This window comes from Andrographis paniculata, unplaced genomic scaffold (genome assembly GCF_009805555.1).
Source record: "Andrographis paniculata isolate CXL003 unplaced genomic scaffold, ASM980555v1 Contig37END, whole genome shotgun sequence".
In the NCBI taxonomy this organism is placed as follows: domain Eukaryota; kingdom Viridiplantae; phylum Streptophyta; class Magnoliopsida; order Lamiales; family Acanthaceae; genus Andrographis; species Andrographis paniculata.
This window is the reverse complement of record NW_026137570.1, coordinates 7,450,565-7,478,391: the sequence shown is the minus strand read 5'-3', so window position 1 is coordinate 7,478,391 and position 27,827 is coordinate 7,450,565. Positions and strand designations below refer to the sequence as shown.

At 30.4% G+C, this 27,827-nt stretch overlaps 3 protein-coding genes and 1 pseudogene across 5 annotated transcripts; all 4 read right to left on the bottom strand.

Moving 5' to 3' along the window:
• Positions 1-981: 981 nt before the first annotated feature.
• LOC127250712 (protein CHLOROPLAST J-LIKE DOMAIN 1, chloroplastic) lies at positions 982-6,669 on the bottom strand. Of its 2 annotated transcripts, XM_051274121.1 has the most exons (10): positions 6,465-6,667; positions 6,260-6,359; positions 5,708-5,812; positions 5,547-5,624; positions 4,210-4,265; positions 3,391-3,448; positions 2,625-2,750; positions 2,404-2,499; positions 2,063-2,134; positions 983-1,327 (listed from the first exon to the last, which is right to left on the bottom strand). In XM_051274121.1, the coding sequence occupies exons 1-10, from the start codon at positions 6,566-6,568 to the stop codon at positions 1,265-1,267; spliced, it is 858 nt and encodes a 285-aa protein (XP_051130078.1). In that variant the 5' UTR covers positions 6,569-6,667; the 3' UTR covers positions 983-1,264. The 2 variants fall into 2 exon arrangements, with proteins under 2 accessions (XP_051130080.1, XP_051130078.1); XM_051274123.1 differs by lacking the exon at positions 2,625-2,750 and having other exon boundaries at positions 982-1,327; positions 6,465-6,669.
• Positions 6,670-10,103: 3,434 nt separating this feature from the next.
• LOC127250089 (1-aminocyclopropane-1-carboxylate oxidase homolog 1-like) lies at positions 10,104-12,981 on the bottom strand. Its single transcript, XM_051273247.1, has 3 exons — positions 12,311-12,981; positions 11,145-11,466; positions 10,104-10,553 (listed from the first exon to the last, which is right to left on the bottom strand). The coding sequence occupies exons 1-3, from the start codon at positions 12,805-12,807 to the stop codon at positions 10,299-10,301; spliced, it is 1,074 nt and encodes a 357-aa protein (XP_051129204.1). The 5' UTR covers positions 12,808-12,981; the 3' UTR covers positions 10,104-10,298.
• Positions 12,982-14,182: 1,201 nt separating this feature from the next.
• Positions 14,183-17,257, bottom strand: LOC127250090 (deacetoxyvindoline 4-hydroxylase-like; annotated as a pseudogene).
• Positions 17,258-19,230: 1,973 nt separating this feature from the next.
• Positions 19,231-25,542, bottom strand: LOC127250621 (nuclear transport factor 2-like). Of its 2 annotated transcripts, none has more exons than XM_051273994.1 (9): positions 24,975-25,542; positions 24,001-24,135; positions 22,082-22,388; positions 21,276-21,538; positions 21,022-21,196; positions 20,801-20,922; positions 20,653-20,718; positions 19,941-20,019; positions 19,231-19,696 (listed from the first exon to the last, which is right to left on the bottom strand). In XM_051273994.1, exons 1-9 carry the CDS (start codon positions 25,011-25,013, stop codon positions 19,488-19,490), a joined length of 1,395 nt encoding a protein of 464 aa, XP_051129951.1. In that variant the 5' UTR covers positions 25,014-25,542; the 3' UTR covers positions 19,231-19,487. The 2 variants fall into 2 exon arrangements, with proteins under 2 accessions (XP_051129951.1, XP_051129950.1); XM_051273993.1 differs by having other exon boundaries at positions 21,022-21,202; positions 24,975-25,541.
• Between the last annotated feature and the right edge of the window lie 2,285 nt (positions 25,543-27,827).

Below are 27,827 nucleotides of genomic sequence, written 5' to 3'. Positions count from 1 at the left end.
CAATTTTTTATTAATATTAAAAATAGTATTATATACCATATATAAATAGTGGTTAGCTGCAGAAATAATTAATATTTCTATCTATAATTTTATTGATTATACTTTTTTTTAAAAAAAAAAATTGCAATTAATTTTTTTAGTTATCCCAAAAATACACACATGTTACCTATTTGAAAGAAAGAGTCATCTTAGCTACCATTTTGTAGGATTTGATTGAATTTTTAAAATTCAAATTTATTCAAAAACTTCTAACTTTTTTAAAATTTAAATATTCAATCTATATTTTTAAAGTCTTTTAAATATTCAACCATTCATAATTTAAAGTTTATAAATTTTATTGAACATTTCGAATAAATAACAAAGAGAAAATCTGTCTTGTTAGGTGAGATTTCTATAAAATTTTTAAAATATATTATTATATTATTAAAAGTAATAATTTAACATTAAAATATAATAGTATATAATAATAAATTATATTAAAATATTATATTTCAAATATTAAATTGTTTGAACCTTTTAGTAAATCGATCCAAAAATATAAAATTTATAAAATATTCAATCCGACTCATTCTAATTTAATTCAAATCAAATTTTAAATTTCAAATATTTTGCTCACCTGTGTTACAACAAAAAGAGCTCTGATATCATGAATTTGCAAATTTATATATATATATATCAATTCATAATAAAATCAAATTCTATTTATATCCATAGTATAAATGTACAAACTCAAGTAATAATAATAGTATAAAACAAATTATTACAAAATATAAAATTACTTTTACAATATTTACAAGATACAATAATATATTTTCAATGCGTGTTGAAAATGTAACTCTAAACAAATTAACTATTTTCCCTTCATTTTCTTTAGCGAAATTTGTGTGGTTGGCAAAATTCAAAGGCTCCGATTTAAATCTACGACCACACGTCACAAGTTCACCCTGTACCACTTGTCGATCCCTTACGGGACTCATTTTCTCACATTTTCATTTCATTTCATGTTCATTTTCCTTTATTTCTCTTTGAGAAGGTAATCCAAACAATAAGTCAGCAAACCATACAACCCCATCATGGCTTCGCAAATTTTGAACCCCCAAAGAACTAAAATTGCATAACTCACTTTTCGCCGCAATTTCAGATATTTATATATTTAAACAATCTCAAAACTGGTCCCTATTACAGGCAAAAGTTCAGCAAAAAATATCAGCATTAGTCACAAACCTGCGCCGTCATTCTCATTGTTGAGCTCAACTAGTAGAGGTTATCTGTAAAACGATGCTAGCACGTGAAGCATCAGCGCCGAGGACGCAGTTACAAGCAGCTCCTGAGCATATAAAAAAATATCAGGATTGTCATCATTTTCCCCAAATATTCAACATCAGATGCAAATAACAAAGTATTCGATGATGCAAAAACTTCAACTGTATGTATCAAGAAATTCAGAGCATAGTACAATACCATCACATAAATTTAAAGTTGTAAACAACATGAATGAAAAGGCGACGCAAAGACTGAAATCAGGCCACAGAATATGGCAAATTGATACATGCGCAAAATTGTTAAGGCTCTGTTTACGTATGTTCTCAAACCACTTTCTGGCACTATTCATTGCAATACATTTTTTTAAAAACATATCACATCAAATATTTAAGTTTTATTTATGTGTATCAAATATTTATTTTTTATTCTAACTTTTTACTAGTCACAGTCCAAAACACTTCCAAAACATATATCTAGATTCAATCTGAATCAAAATTTTTATATTGTATTCAATTATGCATACTATCAATAAATATAAATCATATCAAAATGTCGAGCATCAATTTTTAATTAAGATATGTTCCCTAAGAGAATGGTTATGTAGCTTGATCAATTAATCTTTATAGTGTAAAACTCTGGAAAGTAATTAAGATTCGACCTAAAAGGTTCAAATAACTGAGAATACAAAGGGTACAACACATACAAAAACTAAATAAGATAATCCACCCACAAGCACGAACTATTATCATCCATAAGACACAAATGGTCTGTATTTACAGCAGCAAAGAATTGTAAATACCTGGTTGTTGTACAAGAAAATAGGCACAAAACCAGTAGCAAATTCAAAGACATTTATAACAGCAGTGTATCCCTGAAATCAATAATTATGACATAAGAAGAATATTTAAGATGTAAACAACAACTTATTATGGACGGGAAATATTTAAAAATGACAAGCAAATTAATTGATGTAGAGAACTCTAAAAGCATTTTGTACTGTATTTAAACAAGAAAATTGTAGAGACTGTATTGTAAAGGAATTGAAAAAAGTAGTATTTTTATCAAAAACCGTTGAGACTGCATAGTAAAGAAATTCAAAAAAAAGAATTAAAAGAACAGAGCCAAATTTTTTTAGTATACCAATGATGCAAAAGCTACACATCCAAAAACTAGTGCAAGAGATCGAAGTAGTCTTTTGCCCATTCGCATCATTCTACCTTCATCCTCGCCATCTTCCTGCAGTCACATCAGTAGAGAAACATAGCTAAATATGTAAGAAGGAAACAAACAACATTAATCATTGAGAATCTCTTAGACAAGTAAAAAAAAAAGAAATGCCAAATTCTTCCTGTCTAACTTACTGTAAAAGCAGAAGTAGCAGGTGAGTCAAAGGCCTTCAACTTCTCAAATACCCGATAAAAAAACACAAAAGCTAGAAACTGCAAGGGTTTATATTCAGCGTTACGCTGAAAAAAGATCCAAGCAGTCTGCAATAAACAGAACAATCATTAATATATATCTGCATTTTCTGAAGGCCAATTCTACTTTTATTTCGTTCCAAGAAATTTTAATTTTTCAGGCAATTATCTTTTCATTTGCCTTCAAGCCAATATTTTTCGCTAGTCATAAAATTTTAGTCCAATAAACATCGCATATGAGTATAATACATAATATTCAAATGAAATCAGCAATTATTGTAGTTTACTTCATCACATAGTGATACTAAAAATTTCCTTTTACAGAAACTGTTTTGTAGATGTACTGAGCTCCACATTCATTACCGCCGCATAATAAGATGGGTTGGCACTTGACAGAAATAGCAAATACATCATTAAATTGTAACAACTGATTCTGAGGGCAAAAAGTCAGCTCGGCTGGACTTCGTAGTCAATTATTTTTTATATTCTAAAACGAACCTCTGGCATTGGAAGTGTTCATATTTATGTAAGATATTCTTTAAAAGATATAAGCTCAGTCCACAGAAAGGTGTCATTGACATTCAAGATGCAAGGACAAGACATAGTAATTCAACCATTTCAATTCTCCCATTTCTTAAAAATTGGTCATATAAATAACCGAAAAATATTCTGATGGAAAAAGACAAAAATAAGAATGTTTTGCACTTACAAATACAGCAGATATTGCCATGTTTATCTGAATATCTTTGGCCTCAGATTTGGCAGGCCTGAACCATATACCACATGGAAACGACAAAAGTAATATTAATATTATTACAGATGAAAGAAAATAAAGGGAGCATAAAAAACCTATGAACCAAAACCTCAAATGTGAAAATTGACCCAAACAAATCCTATCAAATATTGTAAATTTACTTGGCGGTGGGGGGGGGGGGGCAGATATAGCCAGAACAGTACTTATCAAGCAATGTCGCAAGCACAGAAGATTATTCATAATCATAGAACAGTATTATTTATTTTAACATCAGATTACAATATGGCTTTTTTACTTTAGGTCAATTAACAAGCATTTATAGATAACTGTTACATATACTGATCCTCTGATTTAGCAAAATTATGTAAATAGTATCGCATTAATCAGCTATATAAAACTGTAAAGCATGCTTAAAAAAGAAAGAAAAGAAAGGTAATAGAGAACGAAAAAACTGAAACCAATTGGAATATTGAGAATGAAACATTACAGACAAAATTAGAGAAAAGAAACAAGAATGGAAGAAGAATATATGAAGATGGAAGATTGTTAGAGCAGAGGGGACAACCACAACCACGTTAGTGAAAGGAGGAAATAGTTCATTACAGAAAATAAAATCACACTGAGCTTCAAGATTTTACTAATATGGGAGTTTTCATTTCTATTGTTTATTATTGTTCTGCTTGTTTAAATATTAAAATAAAGTGGTTCATTTCTTGAGGTGGACACGCATTGTAATAAATATCCGAAGTGAGCAATAGTATTAGAAACACATACCTTGGGGCCCATGGAACAATTGGTTGCTTGTCAGCATACTTTATATCCTTAGAAACCTGAGCATCACAGAAGCAGAGGCAAATACATTACAAAAAAAATGAAAATGATTGATGATTCCTAGTTGCATCATTAGTTCTCTTCTAAACACAACAAAACAACATGAATTCACCAAGGAACTAGACATCGAATTACCTAACCTAGTTAAATTAACCATAAATTCCACATGTTACAGCTAGAAAGCCTATTCTCACTCCACATCTCACATTCCCCCAGCATAACGATACATGAATGTGTTCTTAACTCAAGTGCCTCACTACTCACTAGAATGAAATAGACCAAAGAACAACACAAATCCAATACCAGCTAAGGAGATTTGAACATGTTATTTTTTTAGTGTTTATTCGACAAGAAACTTCAAATATAATTGAGGCTTTAGTGTTTACTTATTTCTCACATGAAACCCACTTAAAAAAATTACAAAGTTAGTGAGAGAAAAAAAGAGGAAAGTGTGTGCGCTATACAGAATAAAACAACGATGAATTCAGCCTATAAAAACTGTTCCTAGTGCTCTATCTTTCAGATGATATTTCAAATTATAAAATTGAACCGAAAACTAGATTACTCGAGCCTGTGTTTAGAAGACCCATCCCGGAGGATATAGTGTTATTGCAACATTACATAGCATCAGCAAACTAGAACTAATAAAACAATGCATAGAAGAGAAGACTACGAAGCTTATCTGTATTCATAGCTCTACTGTCATTTGGCAATTTGCCAAACACGTGCCATACAATCGCTCCGGCAATTACTTACTAATTGTTTACAGAAATGAATGAGAAAGAATTCCTTCTAAGTGAAGAGTTTAGACGAGATAAGCAATAAAGAAGCAAGTCCAACAATACTTAATCCATAATTAATATAAAGGTAAATTTGAGTAATGAAGAATCTTGATTAAAATATATAAATGTGTGTGTATGTAAGAACCATTGCACAACAAATGGAACCAAAAATATCGAAAACATAAATGAAAAAACAAATTTAGAGTGGTTACAAGTTAAGGGAATAATATTATCATTACTTGCAATCGTGCTAGACTGCTAGTCCAATTCGTTATTATCTCACGCAAATTTGGAATCTTGATTTATTTATTATAGTCATATGGAGAACTGATTGCTGCCATCACAATAATTCTTACATCACAGCACTAATCACCATAAACGTCATCATGTTATCACAATGTAAAGACAATAATAACCTTAATGTAGCCACTAGTATTACGAAGGTATTATCTATCAACTCCAACTCCAAATGAGTAAACAAAAGAATCTCTTCCTTACCCGAAACGATCCAAACGTCTCGCCTTTTTTCCTTTTTGTTAACTGAGACATCATTATTTTGTCATATGCCTTTTCCAACTGAAAACAAAAATACATTCACCATCAATGGCTGCCGATAACAATCATCAACATTACATTTTGAGCTCACCACAAGAACATACCTGAGATGCAGCAGCTTCATCGCCCCTCTTCTCTGCATCTTTCCGCTTTTTGGCGTAAGCAGCCTTCACCATATCGAATCCTTCCAGGGGATTCACACCAAGTACCTGCATTGATATTGCGAAATCAATAACCAACACTTTCTTTTACTTATGTTTTCACAATATTCGTTAGAAATCCCTTCACTGAAAAACATAAGTTCAAAGCCTATTAATCGTCTAAAATATTACATAAAAAATCTATTTTCAATACAAAACATCACATAACTAACAAAAAACTTCAAAACATATGTTTCCATTAAAAATTCTCAACCAAAAACCATCAAATCAAACACTTACTCTTCATTTGATATATAACCAAAAAGAAAAAATTCATTTTTCCATTAGAAACATCTCATCAAAAATATAGTATCAATTATCAAATCATTGTTTAAGCGCATCTATATATATATAGACCAAGCACACCGTAAACATACCTAAACGCAGTCAAGTGAGCCACAAAAGCTGAAAATTTTTAAATAAAATAAAATTCCATAAACAAAACTCGAAGGCTACCTCATAGGGGTTTGCGTCGCTATTCGCACCCGAGCTTCCGGTACCAGAAAATGTCGCACAAAGCACCGTATTCCTGCTCTTCGAGTGTAGTCCGGAGACCCTAAAGAGACCAAACACACAATTCCCCATTGGGAGGGGGAAAAAAAAAGGTATCAAGGCAATGTTAATGGAAGCATCAGCAGGACGATAAATCAAATATCAGTACCGAAGAAACGTCGGCCGAAACGGGAGAGAAGTGGCTCGGAGAAAACCATTGTTGGGGAAGAACTTGGAGGGACCCTTGTGGCAAGGAATCGTCGATAAAGCCATGGATTTTAGTGCAGAGAAAAGAATCAAATTCTTGGGGTTTTAGTCGAGAAGAGGGCTGTGCTATCCCGATAACATAACCCCTAAACCGATCAATTACCTAATCAGTGGTTTTTTTTTTTTTTTTTTCCATAAAATAGTTTACATGTTTTTTTTTAAAAAAAATTAACATATAAAATATTTATTCATTATTTTTTAGACGTAGGAATATTTCCAAAAATCGCTTAAATCATGTTTATGTAATTTTTTAGTAATAGTTTTCGATTAGACCATATATACTATTCTAGTAGTGCATATTATTAGACACGACCATGTACTAGCCACATATATTATTTATTATTTTTTGTACTTCTATATTGAATGTGTTTATCTTGTGTTTTTTTTTTATATTAAGTATAAAATAATATTAATGATATAAATAATATATTAAGATTATGTGATTGATGTGTGTATAACTTATTTTTATAGGTAGCAAAATTAGGCTAGTTCAATTCGATTTTGAATCGGTCTAAAAATATGGGTTCAAATCAGACTAGATCGTTTATTATTATTGTTATTTTTTAAAACTATAATTTAATAAGATTTCTTTATAAAACAAACATAATAATAGTATATAACTGACGAAAATTTAATTGCTAAACTATATTCATATTTTTAATATAAATTCATTTGTTAATATATTTATAAAATTTTTAAATTAAAATATTTTATGTATATAAATTGGACTAGGTCATGACCCAGCACGATTCATAGCCGTGCTTGGTAAGTATGACCAAATTCTTTTGGATATGTTTACGTCCGGATATGCGTTAGATTCATATCCAATTTTTTAATCATGTCTATTTTTGTCAATTTTAAGTATAAGATAATTATTGTAAGTTCCGTAAGGCATAAATAAATTAAAATGACAAATTATGCTTTTTTTTTTTATTATTATTATTTTTGGATGACGTGGGAACCCGCAACCGCTACCTGAAAGTGCGCACCGGGTAAATCTCCGGTCGAACCTAATATCGTGCAAATCAGATCCGACGAAAAAGTTACACTAAACGAGCTATGTGTAGCAGGTGATCTGAGGCGTCGAAGGCTTGAACCCATGGCCTTAAGGTCGCAAGTTTTAATAAAAGAATGAGATGATACATGAGATATAAGGAAATGTTGTAGAGCCATATTGAAGATGCTAAATTATAGACACCATATACAAATTCTGCACATGATTTTACTGAAAATTTATGTTTCTTAGGGTGTGTATGTTTAAAAATTTTGAATTTGAATAGTTGTATGATGTGATATAAATAGGTGTTAATGTAATGTTTTTAATGTAAAAATTATTTTCAAAATAATATAGAAAATAAAAAATAGGTGTTTGATATGATAGTTTTTGAAAAAAAATTTGGATAAATAGTGAACTTTTGGCAAACTCCTCCAAACAAACACACCCTTTGTATGATGTTATATAAATAAATGTTAGATGTGATATTTTGAATACAAAATTAATTTTTAATATAATATAAAAAAATAAAAAATAGGCGTTTGATTTGATATTTTTTGAAAGAAAAATTTGATGAATAGTGTATTCGGAGGAAAATCCCCCAAACAAACACACCCTAGGTGTATTACATCACATATTCTTCTAGCCTATGAGAATTAAATTTCATATATTTTTTTTTATTATCATATACATTTTTATTTTTTTTCACAGTTATGTCCAATAAAGATTGATCCTAAGTATAGATAGATAATTGAACCACTTGAACTACAGTCCTTTCACAAAATGTGCTTGTATTTTAGACTGATTTTGATAAGAGTGTACCTTTTTTAGTTACACTATTTAATTTACATAAAATTTATTAATTTCTCTCTAATCAAATATCAATCATAAATATATATATATATATATATATCAATAAGAAATTGCTGATTGTGTCCATGGAAATCAAACAATGTGCTAGGATTACCAAATGGTTATGGTTTTCATGCTAAAGTACATTTAATTATGATAAATAAAATAAAAAAAAAAAAAAAGTACATTTAATCGAAATAGATAAAACATGATTGTATGCAACAATGTTTGGTGGCATGAGAATTGACTCTTGACCAATGCTTTGTCCGATCTAATTTGCAAACTATTAGGTTCGGCTAAAGTTTACTCAGTACACACTCGAAAGATAGCAGCCACAAATTTCTTTTATAAATACAATATAATACTACATCGGTCCGGCTCTAAGGTCTCATCTACTTTTTGCGTGTTGATCTTTAAATATTAATTATTATATCAAAACATAGTACAAATTAAGAAAAATCTGTAAAAGTACTTCCATTAGTATCTTATAATACTAAAAGAATACATTTGTACACATATATATGTATATATATATATGTACAAATATAATGATATTTTAATGTTAAGTACAATAACGCAAAAAGTAAATGTGACCCTAAGAAACGGACGAATGAAGTATAATAATACAATACATTATTCATCACAATGCAAAAATATATCTATATAAAGTACCATATAATACATATTTTGAATATATCAAGATATATTGTTTGTTTGATAATTAAAGTACCAATTTTATCAAATTAATGGGATATTTATATATCCAAAATTAGCACACTAATATGTAATATAGGAACTTGACATGTACATTGAAATAATTGAACCTCACAAGATATCATTATTTAATGTGTACATTAAACATGGGAGAAGCAATATGCATGTTATGTGCTGTAGCAGTTGTTTTTCACTGTATACTTTAAAATAAGATATCTTTCACTTAAATTTTTTAACATCAAATATATCTTTAAATATATAAGATCAAAAATTTATTTTACATTAAAAAATACATTCAATATTTTTTTTTATAAATCTAAAATATCATATTATTTTGTCATCTTCTATTTTAATTTTTCGTATTTGATTTACTTTTTTATCTGTAGAGTGAGATAGATGTGATGTTTTGAGATAAAATATTTTTTACAAAAAATCATGTGGTGTATTTGTTTGGAAGTTTGAATTTTAACTTTAAGTTTTGAATACAGTGAAAATTTTAAATTTGAATAATAATCTGATGTGTAATATAAATTGGCGTTGTTGATGTAATATTTTAAATATAAAATTAATTTTTATTATAATATAAAAAAATTCATTTGATATTGTTTTAGGGGAAAAATAGTGAAAAGTTAGAAAAAAATCTTTAGAAAAAATCCCAACAAAATGAGTCCATAATAAAAAATCTATCTATATGCTTCATTCGTCCTCTATGAAATTGACCATTTGGAGTTTTGTAGTAGATTTAGAAACAACAAGTATTTTATTAGTTAGTTGAAGTGTGTAAAAAGATTTGACATTTTTGCCCGTAAAAAGTAAGTGTGTGTGTAATTGTATATTTTTAATTTAAATAAAAGTTAAGAGTATTTTTGTATTAATGTATAATTACTTTTAATAAAAAAAATAAAAAAATGAAAGAGATACTTTGAAATGAGACGGACGAAAATGGTAAAATGAGTACTTTGAAATATGACGGGAAGAATATTATTATATCTCAAAATATTATTTTCTTTTAAAATCATTGCTCAAACACTCCAAAAATCCAAACAAACATACCTTCAAGCTCATCTCTCAAATACATTACCAACACAATGTAGCAATTTTTGTTCACAACCCATTTAGTATGCATCGATTATTAAGGCATCGAATTAGTATCTTTTATACTCACAAGGGACATTATTATGTGTTTAATTTGAAGTAGGATAGTAGAGGGATTCCATTTATGCCATTCTTGTATCGACACGATATGATCTCATCCACAGAGACTTCCCGATAAATCGGCGGATTTTCATCTGATATAAGCTCCTTCATCGGCCCATACACTTTCGACGCATTTAGATGCATCCTAAAAACAAATGCCACGGAGATTCTCGGGCCAACTTCCTTCGACAAAACTCTATGGTACACACTTTTGAACTTGGCGTTAGTGATGAGCTGCAATGGATGTAAAAAATTTCGTCGATAAGTATTAAGAAAGTAGATACGAGAATTAACAGAAAGTATAATTAGTAAGTATTAAGAAGTGTATTAGTAAAAATCAATATTATATAATAAAAGTAATTATAACTAAATAGTTTAATTAAGATTGAAAAATTACAAATTATTAAATTTAAAATGTAATTAAATTGTATAATTACATTTTTAAAAAAATGACAAATTATGTAAGACAGACGAAAATATAAAATATGGACGTCGACATTTTATATGGGACGAAGATAGTACATTTTTATCTATAGTCTATGTAGTCCCAACCCAATACCAATTTACCCTCACTTATATCCGTATTTACTAAAATGCCATCGCACACCGTAAATAATATGATTATTTTTTAATCTATTATAAAATGACTTTGCAACTATTTAATTGGGAAGAAGAGAATATATAAGTTATATATAATGGGTTCGGTTACCCTACCCCTAATGTATCGTGCTTCTTCTATTTTAGGGGTAGAGTAACTGAACCCACATATAATTATACTTAAAATTTTGGAAATAATTGTATGGATGCGTAAACACACACACTTGCCTCCATGAGGTCTCCGAGGTTCACTACAAGAGCTCCCGGCAAAGAAGGCACATCGACCCATTGGTTTTTGTGGAGAATTTGAAGACCACCGATCTGATCTTGGAGAAGGATTGTGAGAAAGCCGCTATCAGTGTGACTATTGAAGCCTAACGTCATATCCGGTTGTGGACAAGCCGGGTAATAGTTGCCCACGACAAATAGTCCCTCCGTGCAAGCCATTTCTTTCAAGTGACTCGGGCTTAGCCCGAGAGCTTCCGAGATCAACTCAAATATGTTGTTTCCCAACTTCTTTACTTGTTTCGTGTATTCGATCATGATTTCCCTATACACACAATATATATGTATGAATTTTTTATTTTCCATAATGTAACATATTTGTTTATTTGGGGTTTGATTTTTTATTTTAGTTTAAATAGTATTTTAAGTGTTATATATTGTAAGAATAAATAATTTATTTTTACCATAGTAAAAAAATTGAAACTAAACTCCAAATAAGCACAATGTTCCATTGTAGAGAAAATGAAATAAGGCCTAGTGTTGCCAAAACTTCACTAAGATTAGTTTCTATTTTTTTTATTTTTTTCAATAATTTGATTACGTAAATTTGCCGATTCTATATAAAAATAAAAATATTTATACAAACAACTAATTAAAAAAAAAAAAATTCAAAATCAAACCCTTATCAAACACATCCTATGCTTTTAGATTATGAATAAATATTTTGTATAAACGTTGATTGTATAATTCATTATTGGCCTAAGCTTAAAGGTAGAAATAATCTAAATTTTGTTAAAATTTTATTCACATATATGCGAAATCATACTCATCATCTTAAATAATATCATTTATTTAAGTTAAACTATAGGCATCTATTATACATATATAGTTTATCTTTCTTTTTTCATAATAGTTTAGTCCCATTTTCTTGTATTCAAGGTTTTTTTTTTTTTTTTTTTTTGTCTTTTCTTTTTCTTTATTTTATTTTTTAAAATCTTCATATCCAATCATATATATATATATATATAAACAAACAAAAAAAATAGAACTAAAAGACTAAAGGAACAAACCTGATCACATCTTAGTGTATTTACTTGTATGTTTATATCTTTCTACACATATATATATATATAATTTAATAATTTTTATTCAAGACATCGCAACCATACCGGCATACTTGAGGCAATTCTTGAGGGTCGGGAGGAGTCGGGGCCATGAGAAAGAAGACGGTATCCCGCCAATTTGCACTCGGGGTTTGATACAAATCAAAGTTACTATTATATATAACCTTCTTCTTGGCATCCCGCGAGTAATATTGTTTTTTTACCTCCGTATCCATCTCGTGAAAATTTTTGACTCCTTCGACCACCTTCTCCATGACGGGTAAATCAATCCCATGATTCACTATTTGGAAAAAACCCCACTTTTCACAAGCCTCCTTAACACGGTCGACGAGTTCGCCATGCTCGGCTTCTAAGTCAATTACCGGAATACAAAGCCCCGGCGCGCTTGAAAAAGAAGTTTCTTTTTCTTGTATGTATTGGTGATTGATGAATATTGATGGGATCTTTTCGACACCGGCGTCGACTAGCCCTTTCACACCGGCCTTTGTTTCATCGAATTCTTGTAGCTGTTCTAGTTTTGATTGAAATTTTGGGCACTCCATTAATTTTTTTTTTTTTTTTTATCTTTATTTTTTTTTGTTTCGAAGGAAAATGTGATGAGGGAGAGAGGAGGGATGGTTTGATGATCGAGTTTTATGTTTGTTGTTGGCAACAAAATTGACATTGCAACTACTGCATAAATTTGACACTTTCCTTATTTGGATGATGAGGATAAGGATGGAATAATGCTATCTCATGATTTCGTGGTTAGAATAACTTTTGATTTTTGATAGGTAGTTGAATTATATATATATATATAGTTGGTGAATATAGAGTTTTGATTTTTTTTTTTTTTTTTTTTTTTTTTTTTTTGTTTTTTTTTTAGATTGAATCATGATTAAATGATATTATATATATATATATATATAATTATATTCTTGATCTAAAATCAAAGATCAAATAAGTAAGTATGGTATTATGTTGAATTATATCAACTACTCCCTCCGTCCCAAACACCCTGCAACATTTTTTTTTTTTTGGTATGTTTCAAACACCCTGCAACATTTCCAAAATATGAAATAATTAATTATACTTAATCTTTACCCCACACATTATCCTCTCACACCATCCAAATAAAAAAATAAAATATATATTTCTCTCTCCATCACATCACTTAATTTCTAAATTATCCTACTTAATATTACCCATCTAAAAACCCGTGCCAAAAGTAAATATTGCACTTTGTTTGGGACGGAGGGGGTAATTGACATTTGTCATGTTAAATTATATCATATGTTGTCAAATATGTATTGTCTGTCTTGATTATACGTACTAATCAGTTCAAATCGATTTGAGATGATTTCACTAAGTCAACACAATTGAAATGATAGGGTTTCGTTTATTTTTATAGGGACCACATTTACTAAAAGACAAATATATATTGATTTCAAATCAATCAAAATGACAAAACAAATAGATTAATTAATTTTAAATAGATGAAATATATTTTATAAGAAATCATGATAATTAAGTAGTAATAAAAATTGACAGTAAAAAAATTAAATAAACTATAAAAGAAAAGACGGTCATACCAAGAAGAAGTGTATAAATTTCCAAACATGAATGGATTGGACTTATACTAATGGACCAAAAGGATAAAAATTAAGTCCCGTAAACAATGGTTGAGTTGGTGTGGTAAGAGGATGGAGTCGTAAGTACAAATTCTACCGATATCTTTTTGTGAAATTTATATACTCTAATCCTACACACATACATGGCTCGAAACCCTCCATTTGTTCTTATAATTTAGTGTTTGATTTGTTCTTATAAATTATGCACAATTTTATCTATAATCAACCTGTCATTTAAATAACTTTCATACAACCTTCCGATCAAAAAAAAAAAAAACTTTCATACAACCTTATATGGGCATGAAAAACCTTGAAAGTTTGTTTACTATTCCACTACATTATATTCATATTTAGGGTATTTGTATGGAGTTACATATATTGAGACCATCACTATGCATTCCTTATTATTAAGACATCAAATTGACATTATGTGTTTAATTTGAAGTATGATAGTAGGGGGGCTCCATGAATGCCATTCTTGTATCGGCACGATATGATATCATCCACAGAAACTTCCCGATAGATCGGTGGATTTTCATCTGATATAAGCTCCTTCATCGGCCCATACACTTTCGACGCATTAGATGCATCCTAAAAACAAATCCCACGGAAATTTTTGGGCCTACTTTCTTCGACAAGACTCTATGGTACACGCTTTTGAACTTAGCATTAGCGATGAGCTGCAATGGATGCAAGAAAATTTCATCGATAAGAATATATATGTCAATCATATATTTCCTCCGTCCGCCTCTAAGAGTCACATTTACCTTTTGCGTCATTGTATTTAACATTAAAAATGTTCTTATATTTGTATAATTTTTTGTACAAATGTCATTCTATTAGTATTATAAGACACTAATGAAAGTATTTTTGCAATTTTTTTTTAAATTTATACTGCGTTTTAATATAATAATTTATATTTAAAAATTAACATGTAAAAAATAAATGAGACCTTTAGAACTGTACAAAAGTAATATAATTTTAAGTCAAATTTTGAAAATAAACACACACTTGCCTCCATGAGGTCTCCGAGGTTCACCATAAGAGCTCCCCGCAAAGAAGGCACGTCGACCCATTGGTTTTTGTGGAGAATTTGGAGACCACCAATTTGATCTTGGAGAAGAATTGTGAGGAAACCGCTATCGGTGTGGCTATTGAAACCTAATGTCATATCCGGTTGTGGACAAGGAGGGTAATAATTGCCCACGACGAATAGTCCCTCAGCGCAATCCATTTCTTTCAAGTGATCCGGTCTTAGTCCGAGAGCTTTCGAGATCAACTCAAGTAACTTCATTCCCAACTTCTTTAGTTCTTTTGTGTATTCGATCATGATTTCCCTATACACACAATATGGTATTTTCATTATACATTGTATTTGAATTTAGCTAAAATTTCACTAAAATTGGAGTGTTTGGTTACCGATCTTATTTCAAGTTTCTATTTTTTTCTTCCAAAATTTTCAGAGATATGACTCATTCAAAATCATTAATATGTCATCAATATATATAATATACCATCTATACTTTCTACTTTTTATTAAATTAATTTATGTTAATCTTATATAAATATATATAGTTAGTCTTTGAATAATATAAAAAACTTATAATCTATGAAATTGATATATATGTTTTATTAAAATATAATTTAAAATATTAAATACATGTATATTTTGAATTTATTTAAATCATATATATTAGATATATAAACAAGTATTAATTAAATAAATATCATCCAACTACAATTCCAACTAACACTCAAACACACTTATTTTTAACGTTGTTTATTATAATTGTTATTATTATTTTAAATATTTCGCAAATTTTAAACATGGAACCTTTGCTTTTAGGTACTAAAGAAAATATGTTGTACATATTTTTATTGTATAATTCAATATTGTCTAAGCAAAGATAGACACAATTTATTTATTTTTTTAGAATTTATACACATATTGGAATTATATATATCATCTTAATTAAATTATACAATAAATTCCGAAACCAAATACACCCATAGTATTTCATTTACTTAAATTAAAGTATAGGTATCACATATATATATATATATATATATATATTACCTCTATTTATTATCTCCATCTACATAAATTGTCCATTTTTTATTTTTATTTTTTTAATTTCGATCTGTCCCACATAATTATATTTTTTTCTTTATTTTTTTTAAATATCATTATATATTTTAACCATATTTTAAATTTTATAATTTTTTAATTTTAATTAAAATATTTAATTATCTTAATTTTAATATATAATTATTTTTATTATACAATAATTATTTTTACTAATACAATTCTTAATTTATAATTACTTACTTTATATACTTTAATTAAACTTCTGTATTTAGTGTAAATAATTTATCGGGAACGGGGGTACAGTAGTTTAGGGCATTTGCAATGGAAGAGAAATCCTTCACATCGCCAATATGTCAATGAAATTTTTTATTCTTTATTTTTATTTTGAAAAAATTGATCAAAGATGTTGAGACATTTTAGATATTTAATTTTAGATTTAGTATATTTATATCTAAATTTGATCGTATCCATATATTTAAATTATTTAGATTTGAGTTTATTTTGTATTGCCTAGGCTTCTTATTTTGATAATCAAAATGACCATCTCATTATTTTCTCTCAAAATTTCTAACAAAAGATAATTTTATTTACATTACAAACATACCTGCATACTTGAGGCAACTCTCGAGGATCGGGAGGGCTCGGAGCCATGAGAAAGAAGATGTTATCCCGCCAACTCGCGCTTGGAGCTTGGTACAAATCTATGTTGCTATTATATACTATTTTTTTATTAACATCCCGCGAGTAATATTGTTTTTTTACCTTTGTATCCATCTCAGTGAAATTTTTTTACTCATTTGATCACCTTCTCTATGACGGGGAGTTGGATCCCATGATTCACTATTTGGAAGAAACCCCACTTTTCACAAGCCTCTTTAACACGGTCCACAAGTTGGTCATGCTCAGCTTCTAAGTTAATAACCGGAATACGAATCACCGGCACGCTTGAAAAAGGCAAAGAACGACCTTTTTCTTGCATGTATTGGTGATTGATGAATATTGAGGGGATCTTTTCGACGCATTGATGAATATTGAGGGGATCTTTTCGACGCCGGCGTCGACTAGCCCCTTCACACCGGCTTTTGTTTTGTCGAATGCTTGTAGCTGCTCTAGTTTTAATTGAAGTTTTGGAAATTTCGGGTGTGTTTGTTTGGGGGTTTGGATTTTGAGTTGGGATTTGAATAGTAAAAATTTTGAATTTGAATAGTTGTATGATGTGATATAAATAGGGTTTGATGTGATGTTTTGAATGTAAAATTGATTTTTAGTATAATATAAAAAATGAAAAATAGGTGTTTGATTTGATATTTTTGGAGGGAAAAAATTGGATGAATAGTGGAAATCCACCAAAATCCTTCAAACAAACACACCCTTCATTAATTTCTTCTTTTTTTTTTTAAGGGAAAATATTACAAAAGAGTTTAGAAGATATATAGAGGGGGGATTGAACCTATAGATAATATTTTATGAGAAAAATAATAATAATAAAAAAAATTAAAATCGAATTTCAAAATAATAAAATTATTAAACAAGAAGATATAATATTTTTTTATATATAAATATAAATGGACGCTTACTAGTGGACCAATAGTATAAAAAGTTTGTTACACGGGCAGGGTGTGTTTGTTTTATTAATATTTTTTAGAGAATGTGTGTATATTTTTAACAAAAGGAACACATCCGCGGTTTGTTTATATGATATAAAATGTGATATTCTTTTAGAAAAAATTAGAATATATTATTCATTTTTCTTTTTTACGTCCCATATGATTTTTTTCTATTTTTAATAATTTCATCAATTTTAAATAAATTTAACAAATATAAATCAATTTAATTAAACTTTTAACATTTTACATTTAAGATTCACTCAAAACTCTTTTATTTCTATCTCTCTCCTCAGTTAACATAATTTTTTTTTATTTATATTTAAAACTCCTCGTTTTTTTATAAAACTAATTTATGGTAATATTTTTTTTATTTATTTGTATTATATAAAATTTTATTATCTAAAAAATGATATTTATATTGCATATATTTTTTCGAGATATAATCTTAAAATTTTTTAAAATATCAATAATATTATTCATATAAAAAATAATATCATAACTTATTATTAATAACTTAATTATCTATCCTACTTAAAAAATCGTATCCAATAATTGCGGGACAGAAAGAGTATATTAGAATATATAAATAAAGATATGGAATATACAATAAAATATGCAATATATGTATATCCGTGTGTGTGTTCATGCTTATACAAAATAGAGAGATAAGAATAATGACATCATCATTTTATTAATAGAATATACCATATTACTCAACATATATGATTTTGTGTCCTCATAAAAATTTTAACACGTGGCATTAAATGACACATAAAATATATGTGTCGTAACAAGACCATCTTATTATTGGAAACCAATGATTATATATTCTTATATATCACAAAAATGTCACATTCGCTGCATATTCTCATGGCACAGGAAAATGAGAAATATTAGATGTGACCTACTATAGCAATATTCATTCATATTTTTGCTCTACCCAGTACAAAGAAAATAAATATTTTTGTAAAAATAAAATAAAATAAATTACTATTTATATATTTATTATTATTACTATAATAAAAAAATGATATTTTTAAATATGATAAACAAAAATAATAAAAAGTGTACATTAAGTTGAGACCAAGGAAATATTCCAACAAATAAAAATACTTTTACTATATATGGCCATAACCATAATAATAAAAAAAAGAAAAAAACCACACATCGGATGTGTTTGTTTTATAAAATAATTTGAAAGAATACTTTTTATGCAAATATAAAAAATTATGTAAATAATATAAAAATAATAAATACTTATAGTATATTAATTTTTTTATAATTTTTTATAGGAAATATATGGATTGTTTTTACAAAAAGAACTTAAATCCTCAAAGTAAAATTTATTGTATAATTCATTCTTGAGTAATTAATATAATAGCATATAAAATTTCTGATATAATACTACCTTACCTCATTCAGGCTTAAAAGGTTCAATTTAGTTTTTGTCGGATTTACCTTTGAATATTAATTATTATATCAAAATATTCGACGAGAGTATAATTTTGTTCGAAATTTTTTAAAACCTCGAATAGCAATTTGTATATGCAAAGAAATATAGTTTCTAAATGACAGGGAAAAATAGTGCAAATTTTTTAAGCAACAAAAAAGGTATAATGTGAGCAAATGCACAATGTCCTAATGTAAAGCAAGGCAGTCTGCAATAATTAAAGTACCTTTCATTAGAGAAAAATAAACTAATCAAGAAAATAATAACAATTGAATAGCCATCAAATAAAAGATATTGCTGTGACACCTCCCCCCCAGCAGATCTAATTTACTTGGATTTTTCCCAACTTTTCAATGGATAAAACAAGACTGAACTAAGAAGACATATGGTGATATTGCAAAATTACTCTGACCACTAGCGGCATTCTATAAACCTTCTTCAGATTCGAAGACGTACCCGGCTCGATTCATTCTAGCGAGTTTGGACCATTTCTCGACCCATGGTTGGCTACGTAAGCCCTCTCTTGTCGCAGAGGTTTCCGGTAGAACTCATTCGCCTTAGGTCTGTTGTAATCACGATCGTATGCATCGTGATTACTGACCCTGCTGAACACCCGCCCCCCAGGTCGTCCTCTTCCTTCCATCTGGTAGCTAACTCTGCCTCTACCCCTTGCTCCTGTCGACAATATAAGAATTCAGATCTAAGATTTTAAAGGCATGAGGATTTTCTTTTTCTTTTTTATAGCCCATAATATAACTATAGACAGCACACCATTTATATTAATATACCTACAAGTAAGAAAAGACAGCATATACTTTTATTTAACCATTACCGATTTTAAGAGATCAATGCAAGTATTTGTGAGCATAGAAGAAAGGCCGCATATCAAATACACAGAAACAGAGTAAAAAATGCATACTTGCTCGAACTGAGTTGTTTCTGTTTGGTCTCCGTCCTTCGATGTAGAGGGGATGTCCAGAAATCTCAACCATTGATGCCTGTAGAGAAGAAAATATAATATAAACAGTTAAGCTGTGTCAAGCTTCTGGATAAGAGACTCTGACCTAATCCAGTAGTTTCGAAACAATAAATTTGATGAAATAATCACCATTCATACTTTCTTCATGTGCAAGGAATGAATCATACTTATTAAAACAATCATTATCTAATCGAATAAGGTTCATCCGAAAGTAAGTAGAACAAAGCAGCAAAAAATTGTAACAGCCAATGCACAATGATAAGACCCCAAACCAACCCAACAAACTCAGTAGACCTAAGACCCCACTCAGGCCCGCCCCATCCTGATCTGTTTGTACAAAATAAAATTTACCTACTTTTTTGATCGATTATTCATTTATTATTTCTCAATTTGTGTAAATTTTATTCAGCTGGGCAGGTGCCCTTCCATCCAACAGTAAATTTGAATTTCTTCGACCCAGAACTCAATTGTTTGGCCCCAACCAAATATATTGAAGTGAAATAGACATCATTATTTAGGCATCAATGCTATCTTCCTACTAACAGCAAAATTAATTAAGTATTGGCCGTTAAAACCCAAATCGGAGGAGTTTTTGTTTCTACAGGTGTATGCTACGAACAAAAAGAGGAATTCAAACTATAGATGGTCAAACCTTAATTGCATTATGCACCCCCACGCTATCTTCGAATTCGACAAACGCATAGCATACATCAATGTCCTGCAGAAATTAACATTGTAAAGTCTCAGTAATTCAACTAAACAAAATAGCACAAGGAGGATAGACAAGGCAGAAACCAAACCTTCCGGGTTCTGATGGCCACACCATCAGGTCTGAGTTTACCGAATTTCTTGAATTCTTCCCCAATCTCAGAGGCAGCCATTGTAGATGGAACGTTTCGTACATAAACAGACTTGAACTCAACTGCAGAAGACAAATCAAAAGGGACTGTCTCAAATTGAAGCCTGGTGACGAAATAAATCACACAATGCCTACACTTTGAACGCGATATGGAAAAGTTACCTTCGTCTTCCACTGCAGATATCTCTTCTGCTGGCTCAACTCCAGACCTTTCATTTTGGTTCGATGATGCAATTGATGGCTGGGCAGGGGTTTCGGTTGTTGGCTGCATCTCCGGGGTAGTGGGCTTGTTGATTGGTGATTGAGAGATTGCTTGAGCAGACCGTGCTTTAGCAACCTGTAACTTTTTAAATTAATAACCTCGTGTCAGTTTCATAGAGTGAGCATGAACTGTGGCAATTGGAGTCATTACTTACTATAGAAGCATAAGTATGTTTCTGAGGCTCGGCTACAGATTCTTCATTAGGGGAAGAGAACTGGTCATGTTCGGAGTGCACATTTCCATGAAGGACACCATTTGCTTGCAAATCAAAATCTTCATCCAAGTTCTTTTCGGTAGTGGGAACTTGGAGTTGATCTTCGTGATAGCTGTAGTTATTGACTGGAGCATCTTCTTCAATCTTTTCGGAAGCCAAGAATTGCTTAGATTGGATATCCCCACCCAAAATGTAATTGCGCCCTGAAAAATAGAAATACACATAATAATTATCCGTTATTCCTTGATCTGTCTTCCACGACTACCAGACCCCAATGTGAGTATATTTTGAATGCACAAATACATGTGTGATGCTAATACATTCCATATATATAAGAACAAATGAAATAGAACGATATCGACAACAGACATAGTGCCACCGCTATTAATTCGCCAAACTTGGCCTTTAAAAATTGATTTAATCCATTATTTCCAAATTAATAACCAGAATGTGCGTCCTTTTGGCTCAATTGTAGCTTTGTGATAACTTCTACAATAAAATATTGTGGCTTTGCAATGACTACTACAAAAATAATTTGTGGCTTTGCGATGACTTCTACAATAAAAAATTGTGGCTTTGTGATGACCTTTCCTGCCCTCTTCTTATATATCATCTCCATAAAACTCAGGCAAATTTTATTTAGAATTCTTTGACACATGCTAAATAAAAACTTCAACAAGCAGAAAGATTATAAAATAAATAAATAAATAAATGACACGAAAAGAAGTGGCAAGGAAGAAATCAACCTTTTTCTCTAACTGTAGCCGCAGAGTGGAGCTTGTTATCGAGGTTGCTCTGAGGTAAATAGCCAATTGGATGCTGCAGATTTTTCACTTCGTCAACATAGTGAAAGATATCATTAAGGACAAAGTAACCTCCTGTCTGGGGCGCAAGGAAAAAAGTCTCCACAAACTTTTTCTTCCCATTGAAATTATTCACGTACACAGAGCCAGAAACCATAACTAGAACTCCGCAGTCCCAAGATTCTAAAGAATGTGCACTCTTTATCTCTATTCCCGTGTAATTGAGTGAGAGGACAAGTTGGTTGATTTGCTGTGGCAGGGGAAAAACCAGAGAACAAGCAAGGAGCGCATTAAGAAACAAAAAATAAAGCTTCCAGAAAATCAGTTGATTCTTAAGAACTAAAATAAACACCAATCATGCAACCCAGTAACCATAGAATTATGATGATATACATTATATCAAGATAGACCTGCCATTTTGGCTGTTGGAAAAAGTACCATGAAACAACACATACAACTTGAAGGCAACATTATAAAAGTTACGAAAATAAAACAACATAATCTTTATTGATTAAGTTCTAACCTTTCACTATATTATGCAACTTAATGGACGTTACGGAAGACTAACGGAACAATTAGACAAATACAGGTGTGAACCAGGTATGTTAGTAATCATGTAACAAATCCTTTTCTGATATATCTCAACAAGTATCTCTAACTGACAGGATCGACTCTATGGTGCAAAAGCTTTGTAATATAAGAAAAGGCAAAATTGCACCAAATGTCTTGCTTAAATTCAATAGGTCAATGTAGTAGAGTCACAATTTACCAATCCAAGCAGATATTGGAACAATGAGAAGTGACAACGTTTTTTTGCAATTTATGCAATGTTTGATGCATTAAGATCACTGATGAAAAGGAAAGATAGAACTGAATCCCAACATAGATTAGAGTTCAACCACTTAATCATTATCACAAAGTTTCAATCACTAAATAATCATCATAAATATAGGCCAGGACATATATACATATGGGTGAGTGGGTTGTATTAGGATTAAATTTAGGATTGGTTAATGAAGCAGGTCACCTCTTCTATGGTTCAAAACATTCAACTGTTAGAGATTAAAAAGTAAAAAAAGGTAAAATGCTACTTAGAGTGCAGAACAAACCAATTATACTATGAAGTCCAAAATAATTCACTAATGCCCGTAGTTCATCATATTTCTCTTGAATAGCATAAAAGCCCGCAACGTGCAAGATATGTATATAATGCATACACATGTAAATGTATATGCTAGTTTTAGAATCTAATAATTGCCATAAAATTAAAACTGTAGCAATCATGACATGTGTTACATAGTTAATTTTAGAAAAGACTTCACTACCACGATAACATCCTTTGATTAAACAGATCTCTGCATGCAGAAAAAACAAAGCCAAAACACTCATCTATTACTCATTTGACCTTTTTAGCCTTCCAAATAATTGCACACATGTTCTAATAGTAACTTAAAACCACCATACACCAGCTACTACTTTTCCAAACCAATGTGAAGTAAAGCATCCTAATATCAAATTATCAATTTAAACCTAAAAACCTCTTTCGTAGTTCCAAGATTATACTCTAATTGAAGTTCTAAGTTAGCTTCAATTACAAAGGAACAGGAAGGTTAATATAATGGGAAAACCTATAAAAGAAGTGCTAACAAACATCAATAACCATAACTCAGGCACATAACAGAGGACGTCAAAGTATTAGAATACCTGCAGGATCATTCTATTTCAAGTAAGGCTCTATGCACGTTTTGTATTTATTATTGTAATACCAACATCTAAATATCTTTACTTCAGTTTCACAACTAACTTGCTCAAAATTTAAATTTGTTGATAGTAATTCACAGCATCAAGAGTATAAAGAATACCAGCATATTAGTAGCAGTCTCTCTGGTGCTTCCATCGATCCGAAGCATGGTGCTGGATTTACCATAAAACTGGTGCACAAGTTTTGGCTGATTCTGTAGCATCTGATAGTATTGCCCAACAAAGTACGTTCCTACCTAATAGGAGAAACAAAAGAAATCTGTAAATACTAAATAGTATTCAACATTATAACACTTGTTCATTTAATCTTGTTAACACTAGCAAAATAAACTATCAATTGCAACTGAAAAATCAGGCTTCTTATCATAGTGTATGTCATGATACTATCAATATCAGAAATCGGATAACTTGTCAAATTGTGAAATAACAAACTTCTACAGTGCAATGAAATATCATCCACACATACTGGCATCAGAACATTGGTAGCATAAATAGCATTGCCCCAATTGTTTCCTCAATAAAACGAAGACAATGCCCACAATGACTACACTGTAATTGTGACTAAAGATATAAACATATACAACAGTTTTTCATCTACATAATATATTTCACTCATATACTAAAACATTCAAAATTACATAGTTAACCAATACTCTCCTCTTTGAAGATCAAAACATTATACAAAAACACATACATTCTATAACTTAAATCTATCGGCCAGGAAAATCTGCACTACCAAAGTATTGGGTAAACCATTCGATTGAAAAGAAAAGAAAAATGCTCGAAACAACAAAGGGACTAAAGATTGAAAGTCAGCCCTAATTAAATAAATACATTGATTCTTAATCCACAAAATCCTAAACCCATCATACACCCAAAATTATCCTGACTATCGACAGCAACAAGCACAAGTAAATTTAACAAAACAGCCATGGATTTTAGCACCAAACCCCTCTTAATTCCACAGTATTTTAATGAACGACAAACATTCAAAACGAAAGATAGCATTCAGCACAACAACAATTTCTAAATCATCACACAATCACCATGCATCTAGACAGAGTATACAACAGACCTGTGCGGCGGTGACCGGCAGAGGAAATGTGGCAGCCATAGAAAGGACCCCCTAATTAAGCGACGAAAGCCTCAGATCTAGAAATTCCCAGATACCGAGATCTGGGAAAGTAACACAACTCCAAAAAAAAAAGGTTCAATCCGAACACCGACGACTCCCCACTCTCTCACATTAATCGGAATTCAAGCGCCATCGACAATCCAAACAGCTTAACAACTCGTGGTACTGATGAATCGAAGCGGCGGCAAATTGGTAGTGCACAATTTCGGCAGAATATCAAAATATCCCGAATATATATATATATATATATATATAAGCTGGCGGTGGCGGTGGCAGTGGCAGTGGCAGTGTAGTGCAAGGCGATGACCTCTGGTTCTCTGCTTTGCGACGTTTGTGTATGGAGATATGATAAGAGTGCAGCAGCAGCAGCCCAGTGAGGAGGACGACGAATGCGTTTGGCCTTCCTTCCTGTGATGTTTTGGTAACTCTTCTCCTTCCTCTGTATAATTATAATTTATAACCTACTTTTGCCTTTTTTTTGGATTTTTCTGTTTTGTGTTGTTGATTGCTTTTGAATTTGTATGCCCTGGTATGTATGTATATCTTTTTGTTTTGTTTGTGAAAACAAACGTAGGGATTTAAATCAATCTAAAGTTAATTATATTTTTTTATTTTCAATTAAATTAAATTTAATTTAATAAATATATTTTCGATTAAGGTAGATAAAGTAAAATTTTTAAATATAATTTATAAAATTTCAAATAAATTAGAAAAGTTTAATAAAAATAATATATGCACATAACTATGTTTTATTTAGTATACAATTTAAAATAAGATCAATTTAGATAATGAATCGATTAATTTATATATATAGATATAGATATAGGATATGATATATCAATTTACATATATTTCCTAATGATTATCCATTATTTTACAGATCTGATCCAATCCAATTATAATAATAATGACTGAGACTGAGAGTAGATAATTAGGGTTCCTGACGGTTACAAGACCAATATATATATATATATATATATATACACAAGTCTCCTGTCCAGGTATTTTTCAAACCTCAGATCTACAAATTGCCAGATGCCCAGAACTCAGAAGAAAGTAACACAAATCCAAAAACAAATGGTTCAATCCGAACACCGAGACTCTCTTTCCAAGACATGAGTCCAGAAAAAGGAGGGAAAAAATGAAAAAATTGGCTATACAGAAGCAATCTTCTCAATCATGAGTAGTCCTAGCTCGCGCATGGGAGGGATGGTCTCCAGCGCAATAGGCGTTGTTCATGTCTTCCTTGAGGGCCTTTCCGGATTGGGTTTAAGGATCTTACGCCCCCCGCGCATTTCTGGACCGGAAGAGCTGAAGGCGGATTTACATTGTTCATTGTTCTTGCATGCATGGCATTCATACATGAGTGGCTTTCCTCTAACCAGTATACACCCATTGACGACCTCGGTTTCTTACTATACATGGGCAGTCACTGTTTAAACACATCACATCAGGGGAAAAGTCGGTGGTCGAGTGATAAGTCTGTTCAATAGGCCACTTTTCGTTATTGATTACCATCACCCCAACCCACTGCTTCTCTCTAAATCAATGCAGCGGCTTCCTAATACCTTCGGTTGTGAGTCTTGTGACCAGAGATCTAGGGCATGTTTCATGACTGCACTTCCGCTTTCTTTGCAGACTTCAAAACCGGATCTTCCGGTTTCGAGCCATGTCTCCTGGACTCATACAAACAGTCGTAGATATAAACTTTTTTCTTAAATTTGGGGTTGGCTTAATCCTCTTATTACCCTAATTTCTATACTTTTTTATTAATATTATTGGATATAATATTTTTCTATAAAAATTTTGTAATGAATTTACTCTATAGAATTTTTAATATAAATATATATATTTTTTACAAAACATCAAATCAAAATACTATTTAAATAAAAATTCAAATCAATATAAATCAATTTTAAATCATAACCAAACAAACCCCAGCTTTTGCAATTTTTTGGATAACCTAACCATCTCATTTCTTGGTTAGCTTAGGCTGTATTTTATAAGAATTCTACTGTAAAATCACTTTTTTACCAAATTAATTGAAAATTCCTACCCTATAATCTATATCCTATAGTCCTGCTCTTCCCGTTGGAAATTGTCGACGCATTCACATATTTCAATCAGGTGGACGAATGTATGGCCAAGGCCATTACCCATAAGCATTTTTTCCCTGGGGAGTTATCAGTTGGTTTCATTGGATGGAGGTGTTAAAAAATTCCACAGCAAACATCTATCAAGGATTTGTTCCGTCGGGCGTTCTTCCTCTTTCAATTATGCACCGAAATTTACTGATGAAAATCAGACCTCCTACCTTTTTCGGAAACGAGACTCCTCAACCGTGTCTCAGAGACCGGAATACGGGTGTGGTAATCTTGCGGAGAAGAAATTTAAAAACAGAAATGAAAAAGGAGTAGGAGGAGATGAAAGAAAAAAAAGAAGGAAAGAGAAAAGAGAAATGAAAGAGGAGAAACAACAACAATAAATATGATTTTTTTTTTCTCTCTTTTTTTTATTTTAAAATTTAGGTAAAATAATTGTAATAATATATTATTAATTGAAAAAATAATTTTTAGATATTTATATTTAATATTATTATATAATATAAAATATTGATAATTCAAAAAATTATAGATGAACTTTTTTCTAGTTTAAATTTTTTATTAAAATAATAAAAAAAAACTTTTTTTTTTTTGTGGAAAATCAAATTATAATATTAAAACCTTGTATAGAAATTTAGAAAGTTTCAAAATTTTAATTACTAAATAAATAAATAGATTTGAATTTAAAATT

Excerpts from the sequence above, each read along its gene's own strand:
- LOC127250712 (XM_051274121.1), bottom strand. The coding sequence starts at position 6,568 with ATGGCTTTATCGACGATTCCTTGCCACAAGGGTCCCTCCAAGTTCTTC. Across the intron at positions 5,813-6,259 it reads GCGACGCAAACCCCTATGAG|GTACTTGGTGTGAATCCCCT; the intron begins GTAGCCTTCGAG and ends ATATCAATGCAG. Across the intron at positions 1,328-2,062 it reads TTTTCTTGTACAACAACCAG|GAGCTGCTTGTAACTGCGTC; the intron begins GTATTTACAATT and ends TTATATGCTCAG.
- LOC127250089 (XM_051273247.1), bottom strand. The coding sequence starts at position 12,807 with ATGGAGTGCCCAAAATTTCAATCAAAACTAGAACAGCTACAAGAATTC. Across the intron at positions 11,467-12,310 it reads GAATTGCCTCAAGTATGCCG|GGAAATCATGATCGAATACA; the intron begins GTATGGTTGCGA and ends TTGTGTGTATAG. Across the intron at positions 10,554-11,144 it reads ACCTCGGAGACCTCATGGAG|CTCATCACTAACGCCAAGTT; the intron begins GCAAGTGTGTGT and ends CATCCATTGCAG.
- LOC127250621 (XM_051273993.1), bottom strand. The coding sequence starts at position 25,013 with ATGGCTGCCACATTTCCTCTGCCGGTCACCGCCGCACAG. Across the intron at positions 21,539-22,081 it reads GGCTACAGTTAGAGAAAAAG|GGCGCAATTACATTTTGGGT; the intron begins GTTGATTTCTTC and ends TCTATTTTTCAG. Across the intron at positions 20,020-20,652 it reads GGGTGCATAATGCAATTAAG|GCATCAATGGTTGAGATTTC; the intron begins GTTTGACCATCT and ends TCTTCTCTACAG.